At 32.0% G+C, this 23,197-nt stretch overlaps 2 protein-coding genes and 1 long non-coding RNA gene across 4 annotated transcripts; 1 reads left to right on the plus strand and 2 right to left on the minus strand.

Moving 5' to 3' along the window:
- Window positions 1–6,626: 6,626 nt before the first annotated feature.
- On the plus strand, window positions 6,627–7,346 carry LOC145169178 (uncharacterized). Its single transcript, XM_079087750.1, has one exon. The coding sequence runs from the start codon at window positions 6,871–6,873 to the stop codon at window positions 7,078–7,080; it is 210 nt and encodes a 69-aa protein (XP_078943876.1). The 5' UTR covers window positions 6,627–6,870; the 3' UTR covers window positions 7,081–7,346.
- Window positions 7,347–14,914: 7,568 nt separating this feature from the next.
- Window positions 14,915–16,555, minus strand: LOC145169180 (uncharacterized). The gene is made up of 2 exons (XR_013742346.1): window positions 15,799–16,555; window positions 14,915–15,226 (listed from the first exon to the last, which is right to left on the minus strand). It is a non-coding gene; the product is annotated as an uncharacterized LOC145169180 (long non-coding RNA).
- A 4,854-nt stretch (window positions 16,556–21,409) lies between these two features.
- On the minus strand, window positions 21,410–22,668 carry LOC145169184 (agamous-like MADS-box protein AGL27). Of its 2 annotated transcripts, none has more exons than XM_079087757.1 (6): window positions 22,508–22,668; window positions 22,349–22,413; window positions 22,186–22,279; window positions 21,944–21,985; window positions 21,791–21,832; window positions 21,410–21,666 (listed from the first exon to the last, which is right to left on the minus strand). In XM_079087757.1, exons 1-6 carry the CDS (start codon window positions 22,640–22,642, stop codon window positions 21,544–21,546), a joined length of 501 nt encoding a protein of 166 aa, XP_078943883.1. In that variant the 5' UTR covers window positions 22,643–22,668; the 3' UTR covers window positions 21,410–21,543. The 2 variants fall into 2 exon arrangements, with proteins under 2 accessions (XP_078943883.1, XP_078943884.1); XM_079087758.1 differs by having other exon boundaries at window positions 21,410–21,654; window positions 22,508–22,661.
- Window positions 22,669–23,197: the final 529 nt, after the last annotated feature.

Genomic DNA, 23,197 nt, shown 5'->3' on the forward strand with positions numbered 1-23,197 from the left:
GGGACCATCCATGTAATTTACTCAATAGATTTTCAATGGATGGTCATACTCGATATAATCAAATGGTTAAAATAAACTTTACGCTTCGATCTAATCCACTCTCATAGCTGAGATATTGGTCCTACTGAGTTTTCATAATTGTCTAAATTATGCAAACATCCTCAAAACATAACGAGATTAACCAAAAATCTTACTCACAACGTACTGTTAATAATCTTAATTATATTGGAATCTCTATACCTTTGAGTAATTCAAGTTTTTAGAGAATCGAAAAATCGAAACTAAGAAAAACACTGCATTACATATACTATAAAAGCCTAAGTATATAACCAAACAATCTATGCATATAATTTTTGTATTAGACATGGATCTTATTGTTTACATAGAGGGATAAATTAAATTAAATTTCATTTTATATGTAACTTGCTTTACAATATATATATATATATATATATATATATATATATATATATATATATATATATATATATATATATATATATATATATATATATCAAGGTTGCAGAAATTGTTCGGCGGTGGACTAGGGTCAAGGGATTAATTGGCTAGGCGGGGATTAATCGGGGACCATTAGTTATTAAAAAATTAATAATTATAACATTAATTCTAAGAATATAACATTATATATATCATTAATAAATGTAAAATTATAACAATTTAACATTTCACAGTACCAATAAATAAATAACAATTCAACATTTCACAATTTTAGATTAAGCTATCAAAGAAACTGAGGCGACATCCACTTTCAAAGGCATCTGCCTTCCTTGCTATTCAGCATACAAAAGCTTATGGTTGTTATTCACCAAGATCTTGAGAACATCAGTGTTGCCAACTACAGTTTTTATCATCAGAGTCTGGTTCATGGCTTGTAGGGTTTCAAATGTTGATGGCCTGGAATTGGATACCAATCAAGAGCAAAGTTAGGAATTAACAAAAAAATTCATCATATTGAAGTCCTTAATCAACATTTATGTTTGTTTCCGCCAAGAACAACAGTGAACTCTGTGGGGATTTTCATCGAACACCTTATGTGCGTGAATCCTTTGAAATAGGCGTGAAGGCAAATTCAATTGATGTCAAACAATCCTATGACATTCAGTTGTAGAAACATCCTGTGACATTCAATTACAATGAACTTGAGAAACGGTAATCTCATACAACGGTAACATCAAAAAAGGTGTGAAATAGTTGTAAACTCAACCTTAACCATGAACCTGAGAAACTGATTCAATTACACAAACTTCAAAATAGGTGTGAAGTCGGAGACGATGGCTAATGCTTTGAGAACTCAGTAAAGAATTACCTTAATAGCATACTCCCAACGCTTCGCGTACAGTTCCCAAAAACATCTTCGTGGTAGAAGACGGAACAACAGAGATGATGGCAGAAGTCAGAGACGATGACTACGGTGGTGAGCAGGGGAGGAGTCAGAGTCGTAGTCGTTGGAGGAGCCAGAGTTAGACTAAATGCGATGGAATGGAAAATCGGAAGGAACCCTAGCAGACTTTGAGGAGCTAAACCACCAGTCTAAACCACCAGTCGAAACCACCATTGAAAACTGAAGCTCAAACCTTCAACCACCTGCTACGTGAACTAAGAAGAAGTGAAGAAGATATATTCAACCTCCACTCCCACACCCCAAGTCCCACATCCCACATCCCACATCGCTGGTGCAAGAAAATAATAGGTAGAGACATTCTATAAAAAGGAGTGACAATCCCCTTTGAAACGTAAAACAACAATACTTTGGGTTGTTGGCTCCATTGGGCCGACAACTTTAGAGTGGGCTGGAATCACTATTGGTGTCCGAGTTGGTCCGATTTAGTCCGATTTGGACCGAATTGGACCGATTTTGACCGATATTGACCAATGCCGATTAATTAACCCTCTAACACCTATTCGTAGGCGGTTGGAGGCCGCCAAGCGCCTAGGCGCCGATTAATCGGCCGCCTAGACCAATTTTTACAACCATGATATATATATATATATATATATATATATATATATATATATATATATATATATATATATATATCTTACTATATTATTATACAAACCTTACTATTTCTAAAAATAGATTAAGACGTCCAAACGTTTAAGCTAATAGTACAAGTGTTCCTTGAAATATAGCAGCTTTTACTAAGTTTTCTTTAATATTGACGAGTCAATGTTGAATCCTGAAATCTCGGTAAATACTGCCAACCTTCCTTGTATTTATGTTGATCGAGTCTATAGCCATCCAGTGCACGCTTCCCATTCTCTATATGTGAAACCCTGATCTACCCATTATCCATTGTCTCCATCGCCATTAGCCCCCACCCCCAACGATTCGCTTTCTCTTTATCCCTCTGTTAAATCCCCCATTACAGATGAATATCTCTCCCCACCTTCATTTGGAATCAACAATTTGTCTCTATAAACATGTTCTCTCTCTCTCTCTACCGTCTCGCCTCTAACTAAGAACTTAGAACCCTAAACGCAACTCTCATCGGCGACGACCACTAAACGATCACGGTCTCCACCGCCACTGAACTGCCCCACCATCACCACTACCAATCACCTCACCATTGTTCACTTCACCACCGTTCAGGTAATCGACGATACCATGGATGTTCACTTTTTGTCAATATATTTGATTTCTCCTATTATCTTATGCAGGTACGTTTTTATCCAACAACAACTTAGAGTTTTCTAATATATTAAAGTGGTTAATGAATTTCTCCTTTTTTCCTGTGTAACTCAGTTTACGACAATTGTAGATTTCTTTGAGAAATTTCAATATGTCACACGATGTCTATGCACTTCACAAGCTTGATTTTGAAGTTCATTACTTTGAAATTTTACCTATTATACTAATATATTAATCGATTTTATGGAAAGGGCCTGATATGTGCTTCTTTGATTTCATCGTGAACATAAAAAGGTAAATTTGGAATTCTCTCTCTCTCTCTCTCTCTCTCTCTCTACTGATTCCATTTGTTTTCTATATAGATCTTTTTTATGAAAATAAATTAGGTTATGGTTTTCAACTTTGGTTTTATGGAGACGGAGGTGGGATTTGACAAATTCATACTGATTTCCTTAGCAAAACACCGATATCTCAAAGGTAATATAAAAATTAAGGTAACTGATGCTGTATTTTTTGGGTTTTCTTTTATGAGTGGAAATATACATTGTGTTTTCTTGATGTTTATATGTGATGTGTGTGTAACTAATGTGTGTAATGCTGCATGTATGGAATGGGGATAGGCTGAAAAAAGAGTGGTAATGACATGGGGATGGGTTAAACATGGACCATCATCGTATTGTTTCTCTAAAAATCTTTTACTTGAAGATTTAATGTCATCTTTTTAAACTGTAAAGTAACAATTAGTGAGTTACTCTTGGTCTAAAATTAAAATGTTTATGGAAATTGTACATGTGCAGGTTCACCCCCAGGTTACAAATGAGATAAACAAGTGTAATTTTGTTGAGAAGGGTGGGACTGGACATGGATTTATCAGGGAGCACAAGTGATTATCTTTGGTGTTAAGATGGTGGTAGCAACAACAACATTGATGGAAAAGCTTCATTTGGTTGATCTTGCTGGTTCAGAAATTGCAAAAAAAAGAGGGGCCGATGGGACGCTTTTTGGGAAGGTATGATGACATTTAACAAACTGAGCATAAGATATAGAGCTTTTTTTGTTTTCTGTTATAATGTGTTCTAGGGCTGTTCACTATTCGGATAAAACCGAATTGTCCAATTGGACAATTTGGATTGAACTATTTGGTTTGGATTTTTGGATGGTTTTCAGTAAAACCGAATTATTATTTTGAATTTCGGATTGGTTACGGTTTATAAAATTAAAACCGAATAGTCCAAAAAAAACGAATAAGAGATTATTATTTGTTTATTTATATAGATTTGTTTCAAATATCTTTTAGTTATTTATTAATTTGCTAAATTGTATTTTTAAATAGATTAGAAAGTATTATCCAATAAAATACTTCAATGTATATTTTTCAATAACTTTTTATCTATAAAATATTAAATTATAATAAATTTTTTAATGGTTGTTCATAATTTTAATTCTCACCAAACAATTTATTTTAAAGTTGATTAATATTATGTTATATATATTTTTAAATGTCCTGCTTCCTGAAAACCGAATTGTAAAAACCAATCCAACCAAATTGTAATTTGATTGGTTCGGATTGGATTTGAATTTAATTTGGACTATTCGGATTCACGTTTTGAAATTAATGGAAAAACTGCTATTGCAATGGTAGAAAGTGACTTCTTGTATTGACATGGACTGTCGGCTGTCTGAGAATTTTAATTATATGATTACATGTAGTTTTTGATGTTGCAAGAATGAGTAAAAGTAAACAAATTTTGGATTTATAATATTGTAGATACTTTTAATACAAGACAAAATACATGTTTGGTAGGTATAAAATGCTACAAAAGTATGAACAAAAAAGACGGGTAAAGAGCTTGAACTGCAACCACAGATTTTACAACTCTTAGTCTATGGTGTGCATATAATCATACATTCTTGGATATTATTAGGCACCACATCTGCATCTTCCGTTCATATTGGTTCAGACAATACATCTGCATCTTCTACTTTGAAGAGGTTGTTCATAGAACTGCTCAATATTCCTTTGTTGGAAATGAAACCATTGAAGGATTTGGTGGAAAAGATGCAAATAAAACCTGGTTAGAAATCAACACAGTGTAAGATCTTCTTCCACTAATATTTTTTTCGAAACTGCAGTCATTTTCTTTGTTTTGATTACTTTATTAACTAAATTTTATTGTGAAGGAATACAATACCTATTAAGCAATTCCATGATGTCAGTCTTTGACCAGTCCAGACTATGAGGTGATGGATACACTACATTTTTTCTTGGTTGGATCAATCCTATATAGGCCTATATTCGGGTTGTTTTCTGTAACGGACTGACTGTCGTTTTGATAATATCTATTAAGGATGTCTATTTTAAAAAGGTTGGACTAGATTGGACCAGCCTGAAGTCAAAACCAACCAAGGTAACGAACATTGTGAGTTTGGATAAACCTTAAATGGTCTAGAATTTCGGTTCTTCATCACTTCTACATTTTTAACCCTTATACAACAGTACTATTATGAGCATTTTGTTGTAGATATTCCTTGTGATCGATGGTCTTTAGCTTGGAGGTTGCTCAACATGCTTAGTATGTCTTTTATTACAATTATGGAGCTGGACAAGTGAAATGCCTCCAATATGATTTGGAATTGAGGTTTAGGGTGTTTATGGACGATTATACCCTTATAACTCAAGTTTTCCTCCTTTTTTTGTCAAGGCCTATCAGTGCTCAAGTTTTTATCTACTTATGCACTTTGGTGTCTTGCTGGAGCTGGAATATTGATTTGTTTGGTACCCTATGGATTGGATAATTGTCACTCATTTTAAGATCTTTATTGTCCCTCATTCTTTATTTTGTGATACCTGTGTTGGAAAATGTAACGTTGAGCATTATTGTGTTATGTTGTAAGTTGCCTTACAATATGAATGGTATCATATGGGTAATTGTGTTGCAATTAGACGATTTTACCCCTAAATCCCCTTTATGAGGTTTATTATTATTGGTAATGTTTTATTTTATTTCCCTGCAAAATTTTTTAATGGAGGATAAAGTCTTCTTGAATTTTATTTATTGTAGGATTCATCACATATTATGCTTTAATAATATGTTTTACTATAAATAGAGATATTTGATATATGTTGAATGCTAAAAGTGAAAAACATTAAATTAGTTTCTAAATGATTGAGTAGTGGCTATTATCATATGAAACATGGTTTTTGCATACTTGACGGTTGTGTATTGCAAAGTGTATTGTCTTGAAAAGACCAATTGTATGTGAATGTTTATAGGACCTATTGCACTTTATCCAACTCCCACAACATTTCTACCCTCATATGAGATGCGGATACAAAAAAATGAGGGGTTTTTGAAGGAAAGCTTCCTTCAAAACTAAATAATAAATAAATAGAATGTCATTTGTTTCTATATAATTTGTTACTGATATTGTATTATCGATATCATGATTTTTATTGTCAACCATAGGAATTTAATATATCTATCGTCAATTAAAATTTTTATTATCATTTAGGTGAAACTTATATATAAGTTAATACCATCATTTTTTATGTAATAACTACTAAATATCCAATGAACCATCAAGATAATAGAAGTTTGAATTTAATAAACTCATTTACAAAAATTTTCGATTATTAATATAAACAAAAAAATAATATATTTTATTTTTTAATAACCAATCATCTGTAAAAAAAATTATTTTCACCCGTCGTTTGGCACGGGTAAACGGCTAGTGTATATATATATATATATATATATATATATTAAATTGATTTTGTTACCACCGCTATATTAAATTGATATATATATATATATATATATATATATATATATATATATATATATATATATATATATATATATATATATATATATATATTAAATTGATTTTGTTACCACCGCTATAAAATTAGGCTTCAAAAATAAAATTTTGCCTATTTTGAGGTATGCAAGTATGGGATGGCGACAAGAAGGATAAAGAGGGCGGCAAATGCATGAGGTAAGATACTGCCACGTCTCTCCTTTTGCTTTTAACACACAATCGTTTATACTTTGCTTCTTCTAAACACTCACGATTTCTATTAATTTAATTTAATTCGTCATCAACCGTTATATATAAACATATACATACACCCAAATCGGAAATCTGAAATCGATCGAAGATCTCTGTCGTTTTTTGTGTTTTGTGATTAAAGAGAGAGTCGTAATTATTAATCAATGGCGGATTGGGGACCGGTGGTGATAGCGGTGGTGCTGTTTGTGTTGTTATCGCCGGGACTTTTGTTGCAGATACCGGGGAAGAACAGAGTGGTGGAGTTCGGGAATATGCAGACAAGTGGACTCTCGATACTTGTTCATACTATCATCTATTTCGGTCTCGTTACCATTTTCCTTATCGCCATCGGCGTTCACATCTACACCGGTTAATTACCTTTAGCTTTAGCTATCCTATCTATCTTTCTGCAAACACACATACATATATTGTTGGTTTCGTTGTTTCTTTGGTTCTTTCGTTTTTTATTTGCTTTTGAATATTTATGTATGAATTATGTTTGAATTGGTGGTTGATCATTTGATTTATTTAAGTAAGAGTATGATTGTGCAAGGAGAGGAAGTGTTTGTAGTTTGTAATAGTTAATGTAGGTGAAATTGGTAACTGTGAATTGAACTACAGTAGGTGATATTATCTTCAAGTTTTCGTTATTTTTGGCTTCTCCACGCATTTATGGACTTACGTGGATTTGCGTTGAATCACAAATTTGTTTCGTGGTTGTTTCCGTTTTAATTATTTGTAATTAATGGATTACCAAATCTTATAAGCGACTTTATTGTAATTTATTGTTTGTTAAACAATAAAATAATATATTTTATGGTAAATTCCATAAAAATAGTTAAATTTATATGGAAATTTGATTTTATTTTTTTGTCTGAAATTTAAAACTTTGTGTAACAATTTGTTACAGTTCTGATTATCTGACCGGTCAATCAGGTTGTCTAATAATGTAACATGATAATATGTCGGTTATAATGATGTGACATGACAAACTAACGTGTCAAATTTGAAAAAAAAAACATTTTATTTTCACTTTTTTAATTTTAACACAAAATTTTCATATTTTTTCCAATATTGAAACTTCATTTTGTTCCAAATCGAATATCATTTTTTTTTTTCAATTTTGTTTAGTTTTGATGGCGTGACACTCTATTTTTGTTCAAATCGAACAACAAAATTTCATTTGAAACCGTAAAAATAGCTTTTTTACATTTTGAAACCATATTTTTTTCCATCTAAAAACCATATTTTTTGTATAACGAAAAAGTTTTTTTACATTCAAACCATAAATGTTATGTATAAATATGTATTAATTATATTATAACCGTATTTTTCATGCACTATTTGGTTATGTGGCGCTGATATGACAGATGACGGAGTAACACGATACCATATTTGGGATAATCGAAGAAAATTTAATTTGGATTTCATGCAAAATCTAAATTTATAAACATAATACCTTGTTTTGTTTGATGTTCTTTGAGAACAGATTTTTACATAATAATTTGAAGTGAAGTAGAAATATATTCGCAAGAACCAAAAATCATAATACAACGAACGATCCCTTAGAAATTAAAGAAACTCCTAGACCATCGTGTTTACGAGATCACATTAGATTATCTGATTGTGCATTCTGCACCTCCAATCTCATATTAAAGTATAATTATAATATAATTAATATATATTTATACATAATATTACGGTTTGAATGTAAAAAAAACCTTGTATTGACATAAAAATTATGCTTTTTAAATGAAAAAAATGTGTTATATGGTTTCAAATGTATATATATATATATATATATATATATATATATATATATATATATATATATATATATATATATATATATATATATACACTTTCAAATAGAAAATAGTCAACATTGAATAAAATTGGAAAAAATGAAGTTCATTTTGGAACAAAAAAATGAAGTTAAAATTGAAAAAAAAAACAAATTAAAAAAAAACGAAAACTTAGTGTCAAGATTGAAAAAAGTGAAAACTTAGTTTTGTAACGTCCCCAAACTCTAAGTAAATATTTTATTTTTAAACCGACAAAATCAATCATTCATTCATTCAATTCTAAAAGTCATCAAGTATAAAATAGTATTAATAGTTATCGAAGTACAAATCGAGTCATAAAATGCGGAACACCGATGGATGCGATGTAATCACGTCGAACTCTTCCCTTTAGAACCAGAAGTACCTGAAATATTTTAAACATAAACTGTAAAATGTGAAGCTTAGTGAGTTCCCCACAATACCACATACCATACATAAAATGAGCCTCGCCCGACATCCATCGGGCCCCGCCCGGTACAGATTTGATCGTAACATGTCATGCGCCCCGCCCAACACATTCATCAGGCCCCGCCTGATATCCCCCCTCCCCCGGTATTGATAGCTTATTTTATTTCCTAATTTTTATTAGTTTATTTTAGATTTTTATCTCTTTTTATTAGTATTGCATTGTATATTCTTTATTTTCTTTAGTATGGATCGTACCGGGTGCTTTTTATGTTGAATGAGGAATTTTGCAGGGTTTTGGAGCTTATTGCGATTGTGGATTACAGTGAAGACGGATTTGTGGGCTCTCGAGGCGCTATTGGGCTTGGCGGATCGATAAGAGAAGAATTGGGCCTTAAATAATTGAAGGCTTGGATGAAGTGGACTTGTGAAGATGGATCATGGATAATTAATTTGGGTTTGGAGCATCTACATTTGAAGCTAAAAGATGATTGGATGATTTAAATCTCATGGATATGGAGGGGACCAAAGGAATCTTTGGTAGTGGAAGGGTGGAGTGATGGAATGAAGGACCAATAGCATCACAACAACATTTGCGCGGGTAGAATTTTCGTCGCGCGGGTACCCGCGCAACTGCCCATTTTGGGCATTTTGGTCATTTGGCTTGCCATAACCTTGGGGGATCAGACCTAGCAGCCATAACTTCGATTTTACACCATTGGAGACCTGGAGGAGGCGATTTTTGAAGCTCAAGACTCATTTCTCTTCATCTTTCCAAGATTTTTGGTAGTTTCTTTATGCAATTAGACTTTTGTGATTGTTGTTCTATTGCCATGAGTGGCTAAACTCTTTATATTGGTTAACTTTGGTTAAAACCTTTGAATGTTTGTGGGTTTTTGAAGGATTCATGCTAGATTATCAATTATCTTATGTTTATGGTTCTAGATCATATTTCTTATGCTTGTTTAATGCTTTGATCATGAGCTTGACACTTGAATGAGCTATTGTTAGTTTATTTCTTTGGTTTTGCATTGAATCATTGAATTAACTTAAAACAAGGGCTTTATGATGGTAAAAATCATCTCTAGTTTATGAATCATAGCTCATTTATGGATGTGTAAGCATTGACATCCTCTAGGAATTGGGGATTCCTTATCTCTTAAGGCTAATTAACTTTTTGGGTTCAATTGCTTCAATTAAACCCTTGATCTTGATTAAGAAGGTGTGTTGTGGGCTTCCCCAACCTCCATACTACCTAAGAGGAATCTTGGCATATCATGCTTCATGATTGCTATAACCAATTTGGGATGAATGATAAGCTTCATGTTGGATCCTAATGATAAGCACACAAATGTTCATTGTGTTGAATTGCCTTGGTTAACCAATTGTTCCCAACATTTGAGCATCTCACTATCTTGCTTAATTGCAAGTTTTTAGTTATTCAAGTCTTTTAGTTTTCAAACAATCATAACACCCCCCCCCCCCTTTTAGTTTAATTGTAGTTAGTTAGTTTATTTACAATAGTTCTTTTAGATTGCATTGGTGATTGAATACAACCATTTCCCCGAGGATCGATACCCCTTTTTACCATTATATTATGTTTTATTTGTAAACAAAGGGTGTAATTTGCTTGGTGGACTTGACATTCCCATCAAGTTTTACATACAAACATATACAATACATGCAAGAGTCAGACAGACAACTATCATTCTATGAACAAAATCAATGGGCCGACAATGGTGCCTTCGACTCACCAAACACTGTGAGAAGACTCACCTCAATCTGAGGATATCCGAATCAGACACACGATGCTGCTATATGGCTCCTCACACTGAACATATCCAAAATCACCCCTAATCAATAGGGTAATAACCCATAATCAATGGTCTAACCATATTCTATAATACAAAGGGGTAAAAGACTATTTTACCTTCCCTTACTTGACCCATCTAACGATGACCCAAACCCAAAAGGATCCAAGGCCCAAAAGGTCCTCTGGTGAGTACATCATGTGTACCACCCTATTACGCACCACGTACTCGACAATCACAAAAAAGGAAAGACGGGACCAAGAAGCCTTACGCGCTGCGTACTCCGATTTACGTTGGGCGTAATCACAGGGACTTCAAAAACTCATTTTAAGCACTTAATCCTTTAAGATACAACATCCAATTCTTAGATCTAAGTATTGGGAAGGTCTTAACTGATAAAGTCAACAACTTTAAGCTTTTGTATAGCTTAATGAAGCCCAAAACAAAACCCTAACTTCGTATTAGCACTTAATGCTCAAAGGCTAACCATTCAATACTCAAATCAGGTTCCTAATAACTCCATAGTGGATAAAGTTTACAACTTTATCCATTGGGATGGCCCAAACAACTAAGATATAGTCTTTAAGCCTCAAAGGGACCAAAAACACATCTTTCTCATCTTAATCAATTAAGTCCAAGTCTCTAACCTTCATATATGAATCATTATGATGTTTAGATGGATAAAGTTTCCAATTTTATCCATAACAAGGTCACAAACTTTCAATATCTACACTTTATGCACTAAAGTGACCAAAAAGTGACAAATATGAAAATTAACAAGATCTATGAAACTAATGAGAAAGTTTGAAGGTTTTTACTCACAAAGGTCTAGAAATGATGTAATCTTGTTGGATCTATGCTTGAATCCTTCTTCCATACACTTTGCCACCACCTTGTTCTTCAAGATCCCACCTTCTAATGGAGAAATAAGCTCATAAAATGATTCCAAGGCTCAAAATAAGTGAGAGGAGGCTAGAGTTTCGAGTTAAAGGCTCAAGAGGGTGGAGGCTAATGATAGGAAAGATCCCTAAGGGGTTAGAGACCTTAAATTGGGCTCAAACCTATGAAATTAGGGTTTTAACACCGCGGCGGTATGCACAGCGTACCAAAAGTTATGCCCAACGTAACACCCTAGAAACGCCTCCCTTCATCCTAGTATGCCCAGCGTACTACCTAGTGTACGCCCAACGTACTACCAGACTTCCTTTTCCAGCTTAACTTCAAACAGCCATAACTTCTTCGTTTCAACTTCGTTTTCGGAGTTCTTTATATGTACTGAGAGGTATCGACGAGCCTCACAAGTCTATCTAGTTACTTATGACTAAAAACATCTCGAACTAAAATCCTTAATTTATGAAAGAAGTCTGAAACATCGTTTTTCCTATTTTACCCCTCAGCTTCCAACGAACAATCCAAAGTTTAAATCACTTATCCAACACCATCAACAACCAATAGAGTCTAAACTCTATTCCCTTGAAACCCAAGGCCTTTACATGGTCGAATTATGGTCCACAACCCTAAACTAAGAAACATCCTAAAACAGGATGTTACAATGATCCTTAGGATAGGTCCATTGATATCAGTATTTTAGGATCAATATGTGCATGAGATCTTGAGCATTTGAGTACTTCGTAGACTTAGGGTTTGATTTTATTGCTCTTTGTTGACATAAAAATGGATAAAGTCGGAGACTTTATCCATCAGGACGTTCATTTGGTTCATATCTGAAAGTTTGAAGAGCTAACTTTATGTATTAACAACTTAATGGAATTTTTGACAATCAGACTGCTACGATAAGCATAAATTCCTCTACGCTGAGCATAGCGTAGTTTTTTCATGTCTCCATCTGGAGCTCTACGCTAAGCGTAGAACAGCATGTACGCTGAGTGTAGGTAAACTGAGGCTTTATCGCTGACTTTTGACCATGGCTGACTTTTTGTCAAATTAGGTTTTAGAGTATAGACTGAAAGGGTACCTCTTTATTGGTGTTAGGTGTCTTGTTGTACCTATCTACTCTATGTCTGAGTTGTTGTGTTTATCTACTATCCACGAGGTGAGTCTTATCACTATATACTTATGTGGCAGTTATGTATGTTGACCAGCTGGGTCTTAATTGTTGATTGTTGTTATGTGTGAATTGAATTGCTGATATTTTTTGGATTGCTGGAAATCCACGGGATTGTTGAAAATCCTAGGGTTGCTGATAACCCCTCAAACATGTTGATAACCCACATGGCGTGATGTTAGCCTACTAGGGTTGCTGATAACCCATAGTTGTTATTATGTTGTGATGTATGGATATTTTGGAAAACTCAATAAGTTTTGTTCTTACAGTTGTGGATTAATTATGTTTTAGTTACTTCAGATGATTGCGGGAATGTGAATGCTTGACTGTACACCCCGACTTGCAGGTTTTTATGATTTCCCTATTTTGATACTTTGATTTGGGATGATTGTACTTGATACACATGAGTCTTTATTGACTTGGTTTTTATATTATTGGAAGTTTTTCTATATTAAAAATAAAAAAAATTGTGGTAAAAATTGGGATGTTACAAAACAGTTTTAAGACTTTTTTAAATATATTCATAAGCTAGCTTATCAGCTACCAGCTAAATTATCAACTAGTTTGTGAAGCATGATCTGAACTTTTATTGATCGATTCCTGTAAACTGCATACAAAATTATAGCTATAAATCGTTATTGCCACGCACATCGTTATATTGACAAAGTATGCTCACTAATCTAATCTTGATATAGAGTAAGATGTATTCCCTCACGACTTGCGTTCCCATGGGATATGTAAATTAATCTCATATTTTAGACATCATTTTTGCAATCCTCTCTAAAGAGTAAAGATTGTTTTTATAATTTCATTACTATTACGCTAGAAAAATTATGGCCGTCTCATATAAGGACTATCTACGTAATTTTAGTATTATATGGACTATTTCTCTTACCTTACTGTTATGGAGACAATTTATGTAATATTAATATTTTATGAGGACTATTTTTAACTTTGTTTGACCGTAACTATGATTTTATCTTATACATTAACTAATCCTTGATTGAAAACTCGGTTTTGGGTCCCAAACCGAGTTTCGGTTTTTAGACCAAATTGTAGCATCTGTTACTAAATATTTGTTAGACTTCACATAACTTGTTGGACTGTATGATTCATATATTCCATTTGTTGGACTTCTTTTGCCCAACAATACAGTGTCCAAAATATAGTGAATTAGTAGCTAGATCATAAATTGTTTTTCTAATAAAAACTAATAATGATTTTTTTTTAATCATATCTACTACAAAATTAAATTTCCCTTGAATGATAAATTTGTATTTATTTAAAAACAATAGTTCTTATTTTTGTATATATTTTTTATAATAACTACTACCAAATACGACAATTAATATGTAAAATAGCTTATTTAATATTCAATTTTAAATATACAACAATTCATAATAAGGAGGGTTTGGGAGGATAATATGTAGTCGATAATAGAGAGTAGGAGATTAGTAGGGCTTTTTTTGTGTATATTCGTAATCTACTATCAAACAGGAGAGGGAGTCGAACACAAAAAGTTTTTGACAAAGTGAAGGGAGTGCAAGGATTAGTTGATGTACGTCGATCAAAAAAAAACTTTTCGTCTCCGATCCTGTTCGGATAAAAACACATATTCTAGGTACGGTCCGGTACAAACCCAAAACTAATTTATGTGAAAATTAAAACCGAAAACCGGCCCAATTAGATGTATTTCCGGTTCGATCAGAGTCCAATCCCAGTTTTTTTTTTCCGATCCGATCCAGTCCAACATGTCATATGTTCATCCCAAGTTTAAATGAGGCTGCGGAGTTATAAGATAGATAATAAACGAGAAAATTGTTTAAAGAGGTGGACATTACGGTCCATTTCGCACCCATTTGACCTATTTTTTGGGTATGTTATTTGTTGCTTAAATTTTTGTTAAATTTTAGAACAATTTAATGAAAATTAACTAATTTGTCTTTCTCTTTAAAAAAATCATTTTCGCAAATTGCAATTGAACCATTGCTAAGTTGGAGTATTATTTTGTAGAAAGACTGAAAATTTTGATATTTTGTTAAATTATATCATGCAACCAAAACAAATATTAAAAAGAATGAGGTAACAAATTACACATTTTCATAAATCATAGGCACCCAAACCCAACATAACCCCGAAAAATACTGTTTTTCAAAGTCACCTCTAATAACATTGTTTTCAAGAAACAGAAATCCTCCATGTGTTTGTGTTGTACTAAATTCTAGTTCAAAATTTTAAAACAGAGTAGAAGTCCGTGTATCCATTTATGCACAGTTTCCAGTAATATATCTCTATCTTTATAACTAATAACCCCTTCCGGAGTGCTGCATCAAGAAAGCAGCGGCTGTTGGTGTAACTCGACCGTCTATAGCCTTTGTTCACAACAGTTTCCACGCTGCAAACGTAAAAAAAAAAATATAAACCATCAATCTAACAATTCCAATTCCATGGATTTTGTTCAAAAACATAAAAAAAAAAAAAAAAGGCAATATGCATAACAAAGTAGTATTCCCCCCATAAACGGAAATCAGATGACCAAATAACAACAAAAAGAAAACCAATAGGAGTGCAAGAATAGTCAGAACCAATAGGTGGATGGATATAAGCTTTTAGACCAAAGTTTCCAACTTTCCATTGAACTTGTGAGCCAACATATTTATAACTTATAGATACGAACTACATGACAAAAATTGATCGACAATCAAACCCATAATATATAAGCTAAATCATTTAGTTCAAACTATTTCACTCATTCAATTCTAGAAGATGTTCGACATGAACCATATATACATACAGAGATAGATCATTTCAAATTTCAACAACTCTGATGACTCGATGAGCATATAGTCTAATCCATTATACGTAAGGATTGTAGTTCAATTTACTGATCTTAGCACATAAAAAAAAAAAAAAATGGAGATTCTGAAGTTTAATGGAAAAGGCAATAATTGTATTTGTATGTCATACCAGGAACGCCTTTTTTAGGAGAAAAAGTATGGAAGAAAATGGCGCGACCGAGCATCGCTAGAGTCGAAATAATCCCAACAACATAAAACACCAAAACCAAGCCAAGCACCCAAGGCATCAATAAGAACCCAATGAAGAACGTTATCGATCCACACAGCATCAAGGACAATGATATCCCCAATAGCAACGATGCAAACCCCGCCGGCGTTAGTTGCGTTAACGGATGCCGTTGAGGCTGCCTTCGGGAAGACGTAGATACTTCATCAGAATCAGAGAATTGGATCGGCGTCGGAGGATACCGGAGTATGTTCAAAATTAAAGCCGATAGCTCGTAGAAAACCCTAGATTGTTGATCTTGCCGATGCTCCCTCCTCGACATATCGTTTAGATCCAGAACCATAATATTCGTTATCCAAAACGAACACCAACAACCAAATAATGATAAATACCCCTAAAAACAAAAATAAAACTCTGCGTTTTGCTACAATCGAGGTAATCGGATAAAATCTAAAAAGGTTTTGATGAATTTTCCTTTTTTTTCCCTCAAAATTTCGACATCCAACTCATTTCAACAACGATGGCTAACTTCTCTGGTCCAATCAGCGATCAAAACGCAGAAGATACAAACGTCAGAGGCTTTTGCAATCTGTTTGTTCGATTTTGATCGTAATTCATAAGAAATTCTTAAAACAATTTATGACACGGATAATCAGATCGCTTCAAACGACACGCCAATTCATTTATTCATTTATGTATAAAAAAATGATGAACAACAAATACAAGATAAGAGATTAATACATGCGTGTGTGTGTACGCGCATAATGGCGCGTCGGAGCCATGTCGGCTTGGGTTGCTGACGTGGAACCTTATCTGCCTTTGGGTGACGTTGACGACGTATTTTGTTATAGCGCGTGCGATTGCGCAAAAAGTGTAGGCTGAAGGATGACAAAATTGACCTGCATGAGCGAACAGATTAGTATTGAAAGTGACAAAAGAAGTAAACAACAATAATCTGTTTTCGATTATATAAAAAGATAAATTTATTTGTAAACATTTTATCATTTTATTGCATTTTTTGTTATGATTTTTATTATTAATTTTTTTTACTATTTTAATATTTATTAATATTATTATTATATTAATTACATATATTATTATCACTATTATTATTATACATTCTACATTGAGTATTGTTATTATTGATATCACTTGTTTATTAGTTAAATAATATAATATAAGATTATTAACTTGATAATATTATTAATTATTATTTTTACTACTACAATTGTTATTTTTAAATTTTTCTAAACAAATATATGACCTTTTAAGTATAAAACAAATACTAACTTATGATTTGTTTAAAAACAAATTTCATGCAAAGATGTACTAAAAAGTAAATTTAAAACTAGTTGATGCATAACAAATTTGCATTATACTTGATCTAATATTAATATTTGATGTTTATAGTAAAAGTATATATTAACAACTTATTTATTCTAGTGAAAAATCTTTATGTTTATGCATTATAATCAACATAATCTTTATCTTCTTTTAGTTAATTAACTCCCAATTATACTCAATATAATCTTTATTCATTTTGATCTTTTTACCCGGTCAACATATCATCTAAAATTCAAAAATTACATTTTTAGTAGAGATTTTAAATTTTATTATAAATTTGGTCTATATTTTATACTTTTGGCCTAGATTTCAAAAAATTGTTATGAATTCATCCTAAATTTAGTTTTTTTTTACATTTTCTTTTCAAAATTTGGTTATGAATATGTTTTTTTGCTTTATAAAATCATATTTATACAAAAAAACATATTTTCACATAAAAAACCTTTTTTTTTCTATATAAAAACTTTTTTTTAACACTTTCGTATAAGAAATATCTTATTATAAAAATATATATTTATTAAGTATATAAATAAATATAATTCTGTTTCTATAAAAAAAAATGAATACAAACAGATATTTTATATATATATATATATATATATATATATATATATATATATATATATATAAACACCTATTTTATAATAAATACATTTGTATACAAACGTGTTTTTATAAGAAAATATATACAAACACGATTATATATATATATATATATATATATATATATATATATATATATCATAATAAATGTATTTGTATATATTTATGTATTTATATGTATACAAATAGTGCTTTATACAAATCTTTTATAAAAACATGTTTCGATACATTTTTTTATTAAAGCGTGTTTGTATACATTTTTTTTTATAAAAATGTGTTTGTATATATTTTTATAAAACACGTGTATACGTATACTATATAAATAAGTATTTGTATACATTAATTTATAAAAATGTTTTTGTATATATATTTTTTATAAAAACGTAACTGTATATATTTTTATAAAATACGTCTTTGTATAGATTTTTTTATACAAATGCATTTATTATAAAATAGGTGTTTATAAAAAATATATACATAAATTTTTATATAAAAAAGATATATACAAAAGCCTATTTATGTGCATATAAATACATAAATATATACAAATATTTTTACTATGAAATAGCTGTTTGTATACATACTTTTTTTTTTTTTATAAAAACATGTTTGTATAAATTTGTATATATTTATGTATTTATATGTATACAAATAGTGCTTTATATATTTCTTTTATAAAAACATGTTTATATAGAGACTTAGGTTATTTTGTTTTTACTAACTATTGTGTGGACCACCGGATTGAATAGAATCAAATGTCATGATCTGAAAGTCTATGATATTACAATAGGGTAACATGTACCATATAATCACACAAATTTCAGCATAATGACATTTTAGTCATTTAACCTATATTAAAAAAGGAAATTTTCGGATTTTTAGGGATGATTAATTCCTTTATTTTTAAAAATCTAAATATTTTAAATTAATTCAAATTTAAAAATCCGATTTTATTCTTTCAGAATGACAGAATGTCAACCATAAACTAGTAAATATATTTTCGATTTTATTCTCGCAGAATATATTTCTAATGCATATATTTTTTATAATTAACCCGATTTAAGAATTCTAGATATTATTCATATACATCCAAGTTGGGTCTATGATTTTATTCTTAATACACATCCGAAATAAAATACAAATTCATATATATTCTTACAGAATAGTATCCTTATACATTTTAATATAGTTATACATATTATAACAGAATATCATTAAAAATGAATAAAATTCTTAAAAAAGTAGCATTCTTGAATATAAAATTATTGAACAAATACACTTGATCTTCATCAGTAGTCCATATAATCCACTTGATCTTTGCATATATACTTGTTGTTGAACTCGATTCCAAATATTTTTCGTGTATGATCAATATTGAATTCCTTCTCCATGCAATTCTGAAAGAATAACGTGGGATTTGTGTTGAGAGCCAGTGGAACGGAAGAAGTAGGTGTTGGTGATGGATTATTCTGAGTTTGGCGTAACCTGGTCATGCTCTAAACGAGCTTTTTCTTGAAGAAGCATACGCATGAGATGATCAACGGTAATTTGGTCATCTTTGACCATAAAGGCAGTAATAAAGGGCCCATAGGAAAAGTCCAACCCACCAAGGATATAACCTATTAGGTCTTCAGAAGAGACAGGATACATGATTTCTGCTAAGGAATCGATGACGGAACGCTTCTTCTCCACGTAGTCGATGATGGAGGGTGATCCTTTGGTGATGGTCTGAAGGTCGGTCTTCATAGACATTCGACAAGCTCATGTATGGCCTTGAAACATCTTTTCAATTGACGTACATGCCTCATGAGAAGAAGAGGATCGAGCAATAGTGGCAAGGGATGTTTCAGACAGAGTCGAGCGAGGCCACAAAAGAACAAATCGATCCTTCTTCTTCCAAAGAGTGTAGTCGGGATTTGGTTCTGTGGTAGGTGGACCTTCGGTGGGTGCGACCGTAATTGTCTGTGATGGTGGATTTATGGCTAGGGAAAACTCATCCAGCTACCACGTTTCAAGAGCTGAGATGATAGTTGATCGCCATAGAGGGTAGTTGTTACGATTAAGTTTGATGTTGATGGAGGGAAATTGAAAGTTGAGATTGGAGTTGTTAGCAAGACCGAGAAGAATGTGATTGGCGGCCATGGTTGAACGAAAAGAGAAAACATCAAAGAAAAAGGTAAGTGGCTCTTGATATCATGTAAATAAGGACAACTGTGTAATGTTTTTCTATTATTACTGAAGCAAGTACAACGCATACAAAGACTGCAATTTATATAAGATTTACAACTGGAAATCCTAAATATACGGCTGTACACCATGTCTACAATTAAGAAGAAATCATTCTCGTCTATTCTCTCACTCAATTCGTTTCTTAAATCTTCAATCTCTTTCTCGATTTTTTTGTCCACATATTCAAACTGAACTTACATCATATTGGTAGTCGTCTGCAACAAAGACTCGGCCACCTCATCAATCAAACCATTGAGCTCTAAAGGATAAATGTCCTTGTTCCCAAATAGTCGCAGAATCGTTTTGGACAAAAGCAGTAACAGTAAACTTACGTATATCTTGGTGAAAAAATTGAGAACAGTCTGCCATGGAGGTTTGAGGTCTTGGAGGTTTTTGTAAAACACGATGTTTGAAGTTTTCCTATATTTAAATAAGTTTAATCTAATAAAATTCCTTTAGTTTTATTCCTTAATAAATTGGAAAGGGTATTTAAGTACAATCACCTTTTATTTTTATTTTTAAATGTATTTTATGGTATTAAATTGATTTATACCTCCTTAAGATATAAAATTGGATATAAACGTGAATTTAATAGGTTAAGAAAGATATATATATATATATATATATATATATATATATATATATATATATATATAAACTTTAGAAGGATATAGACGTAATACTTAATGAATGCAAGGACATATATGAAATTTACGCAAGAAAAAAAATAAGAATATGAGATTAAGAAAAGGTACGAATATAAGTTATTTCCAATACATATGCGTATTTGCTCTATTCAGTGTATCAACTAAAAAGGTTCGTTTATACGTATGCGTATTATAAATTGAAGGTGCAGCTTTCCTGTAGGTGAAGCTATCACAATCTGGTTGACCATGTCATCCACTACCATGTGAACACCACACCATCATAACCAATCATATATATATATATATATATACTCTACAAGTCCAATTCCAATTCGTCCCCTACTGCTTTGCCCCAAATTTTTCTCCTTCTTCCACGTATGACCTCCATCACAGTTTATGTTTGAAACATAAAATAGAAAATATACATATATTATTGTCCATATCATATTTGTAATATGTAACCTTTAACATTTGAACACTTGTGGTGTTTGAACTTTGAGGGTAGGTCAAACAAGATTTGTTGTTCTCTTTCTCTGTATCAACCAAGTGAATACGCATTCTATAAAAGCCAATAAAGGGTAAATCAAAGTAGAGGGAGGGGGAGGGGGAGGTTTCTTCATGGGTAAGCTCTCTTGCAGGGCATGCTATGATAGAGTGTCATCGTAGCTTTCAAAAAGAGGCCAACTGTTGAAGAAACCAAGATAAGCTTGAAGTTTTTGGCAAAAAAAAAAAGAAAAAAAAAGTAATTAGGAATTAGGAATAAAAAATAAAGTCGAATGATACAGCAAGAACACAAGTGTATATAGTATATTTTTTCCAAAGTTGTTTTATTGATTTTGCAGGGGTGGGTACTCAAAGATTAATCCTAATCCTTGAAGAGAGGGAGTGTTATAAGTAGTTGAGGTGAATTGGTCTTGTAGCAATGGCTACTTGCACCATCGTCGAAATATCCCTTCTGCTTTGCTGCTGATGCCACCTGTAATTGTAACTGTCACTGTAAGTCAACATCTAAATCTCATTCTCATCACCTCTTCTTCCTCTTACTTTCTTTTTTTCTCACATATATCCAATCCAATCAAAAACAAGTATAGAGTTCCATGTAATTGATTTACCTGCTGCTTCAATTCTTCCTTTTCCTCTGCTAATTTCTTTTCCTATATTAACAATATATGTATGAAAACTTATTTAGATTATTAGATTATATATAACATGCAGACCACAGGGTATGTATGTATGTATGTATGGAGGAAAAGTAAAGTACCTACCTGTTCATGAAAGCTCGATATTCGCTCCATCATCAATTGTGTCTGCAAACAAACATTATTAATTATTATATATTGTCAATCTAAATACTGATTAACTCCATATATAATCAACCCAACCCAACCCAACCAATGACCAATCTATCTTGTTCAAAACAGAACATTGTATTTGTACCACAACACAACAAAACAAAGCTATATGTACAATTACAAGCTAGCACACTATCATAAACAGAAATAAGAACCTTTCTAGATCTCGTATGCATAAGAGCAGCATTAAGTTCTTCCTCTAACTCTGTCATGTCACTCACAGATACCTTATTTCCCTCTTCATCAACCCTGTCAAGGTCTGGGTTTAACATCCATAATATATATTGTGAGTGCATCGATCCATCATGATTTGCTTACCTTCTCACTGATTCTAGAAGCTCTCTGCATGTTCGGAATCTTGTGCAGGTGTGGTTAGTTCCCTCCTGTGAGATGGAAAGTTTTAGCGTTAAGATCTGGTGAGATCTGATCAAGATTCAACACAAAATTTAAATTATAGATGGTAAATTACATACTTACCATATAATCTTGGGAAGCCCTTTCTTGGGTGCTTCTCTCTTCTTCTGTCTCAAGGATGCTTTTCTGATACCGAGAAAGGATAAGCTCCACACTGTACAATACCCATTTAGATAACATATGAGTCCATCCAATCATTATATTGCCGCCTTCAAAAATGGAAAATTGCCCAATAGGTTATCCAACTTTTGTAATTTCTATTCAAGGTAGCCAACTTTTTGAATAAACAAAAATCTATTTAGAACTTTATATATATATATATATATATATATATATATATATATATATATATATATATATATATATATATATATATATATATATATAACAAACTTCCAGGTTTTTTTCAATTTAGGCAACCAACTCTCAACTTTTCAACCCTCATGAAATGAAAGTACAATTAAGTTAGCAAAAAGAACAGGTAATGCAATCAAATATCTTATAAATATATATCAAGGGATGTGGATGTTTTATTCAACATTCTGAACTTATGAACATTTAAAACACTCAAAAACCTCATATGCTTTGTTGCAAGGCATAACTACAACCAACAAGAAATTGAAAGGCATATATAACCAAGTATTTTGATACTACTGTTATGAAATAGCATGAGCTAGCTGATTTAAGGGCATAAAAACACATGTCACGTGGTGCTAATGATGTTGTGAGGATATGAAAATGCATGGCATAGCA

The sequence above is a fragment of the Lactuca virosa genome, chromosome 4, assembly GCF_052849685.1.
Source record: "Lactuca virosa cultivar CGN04683 chromosome 4, Lactuca_virosa_CGN04683_v6, whole genome shotgun sequence".
Lineage (NCBI taxonomy): Eukaryota > Viridiplantae > Streptophyta > Magnoliopsida > Asterales > Asteraceae > Lactuca > Lactuca virosa.

What these genes read in the sequence shown, in the direction of transcription:
- LOC145169184 (XM_079087757.1), bottom strand. Translation starts at nt 22,642, where the DNA reads ATGATTGGATGGACTCATATGTTATCTAAATGGGTATTGTACAGTGTG. An exon ending in GGGCTTCCCAAGATTATATG is followed by an intron (nt 22,414 to 22,507) that starts GTAAGTATGTAA and finishes TCCATCTCACAG; the next exon opens with GAGGGAACTAACCACACCTG. An exon ending in AGGAAGAATTGAAGCAGCAG is followed by an intron (nt 21,667 to 21,790) that starts GTAAATCAATTA and finishes TTACAGTGACAG; the next exon opens with TTACAATTACAGGTGGCATC.
- LOC145169178 (XM_079087750.1), top strand. Translation starts at nt 6,871, where the DNA reads ATGGCGGATTGGGGACCGGTGGTGATAGCGGTGGTGCTGTTTGTGTTG.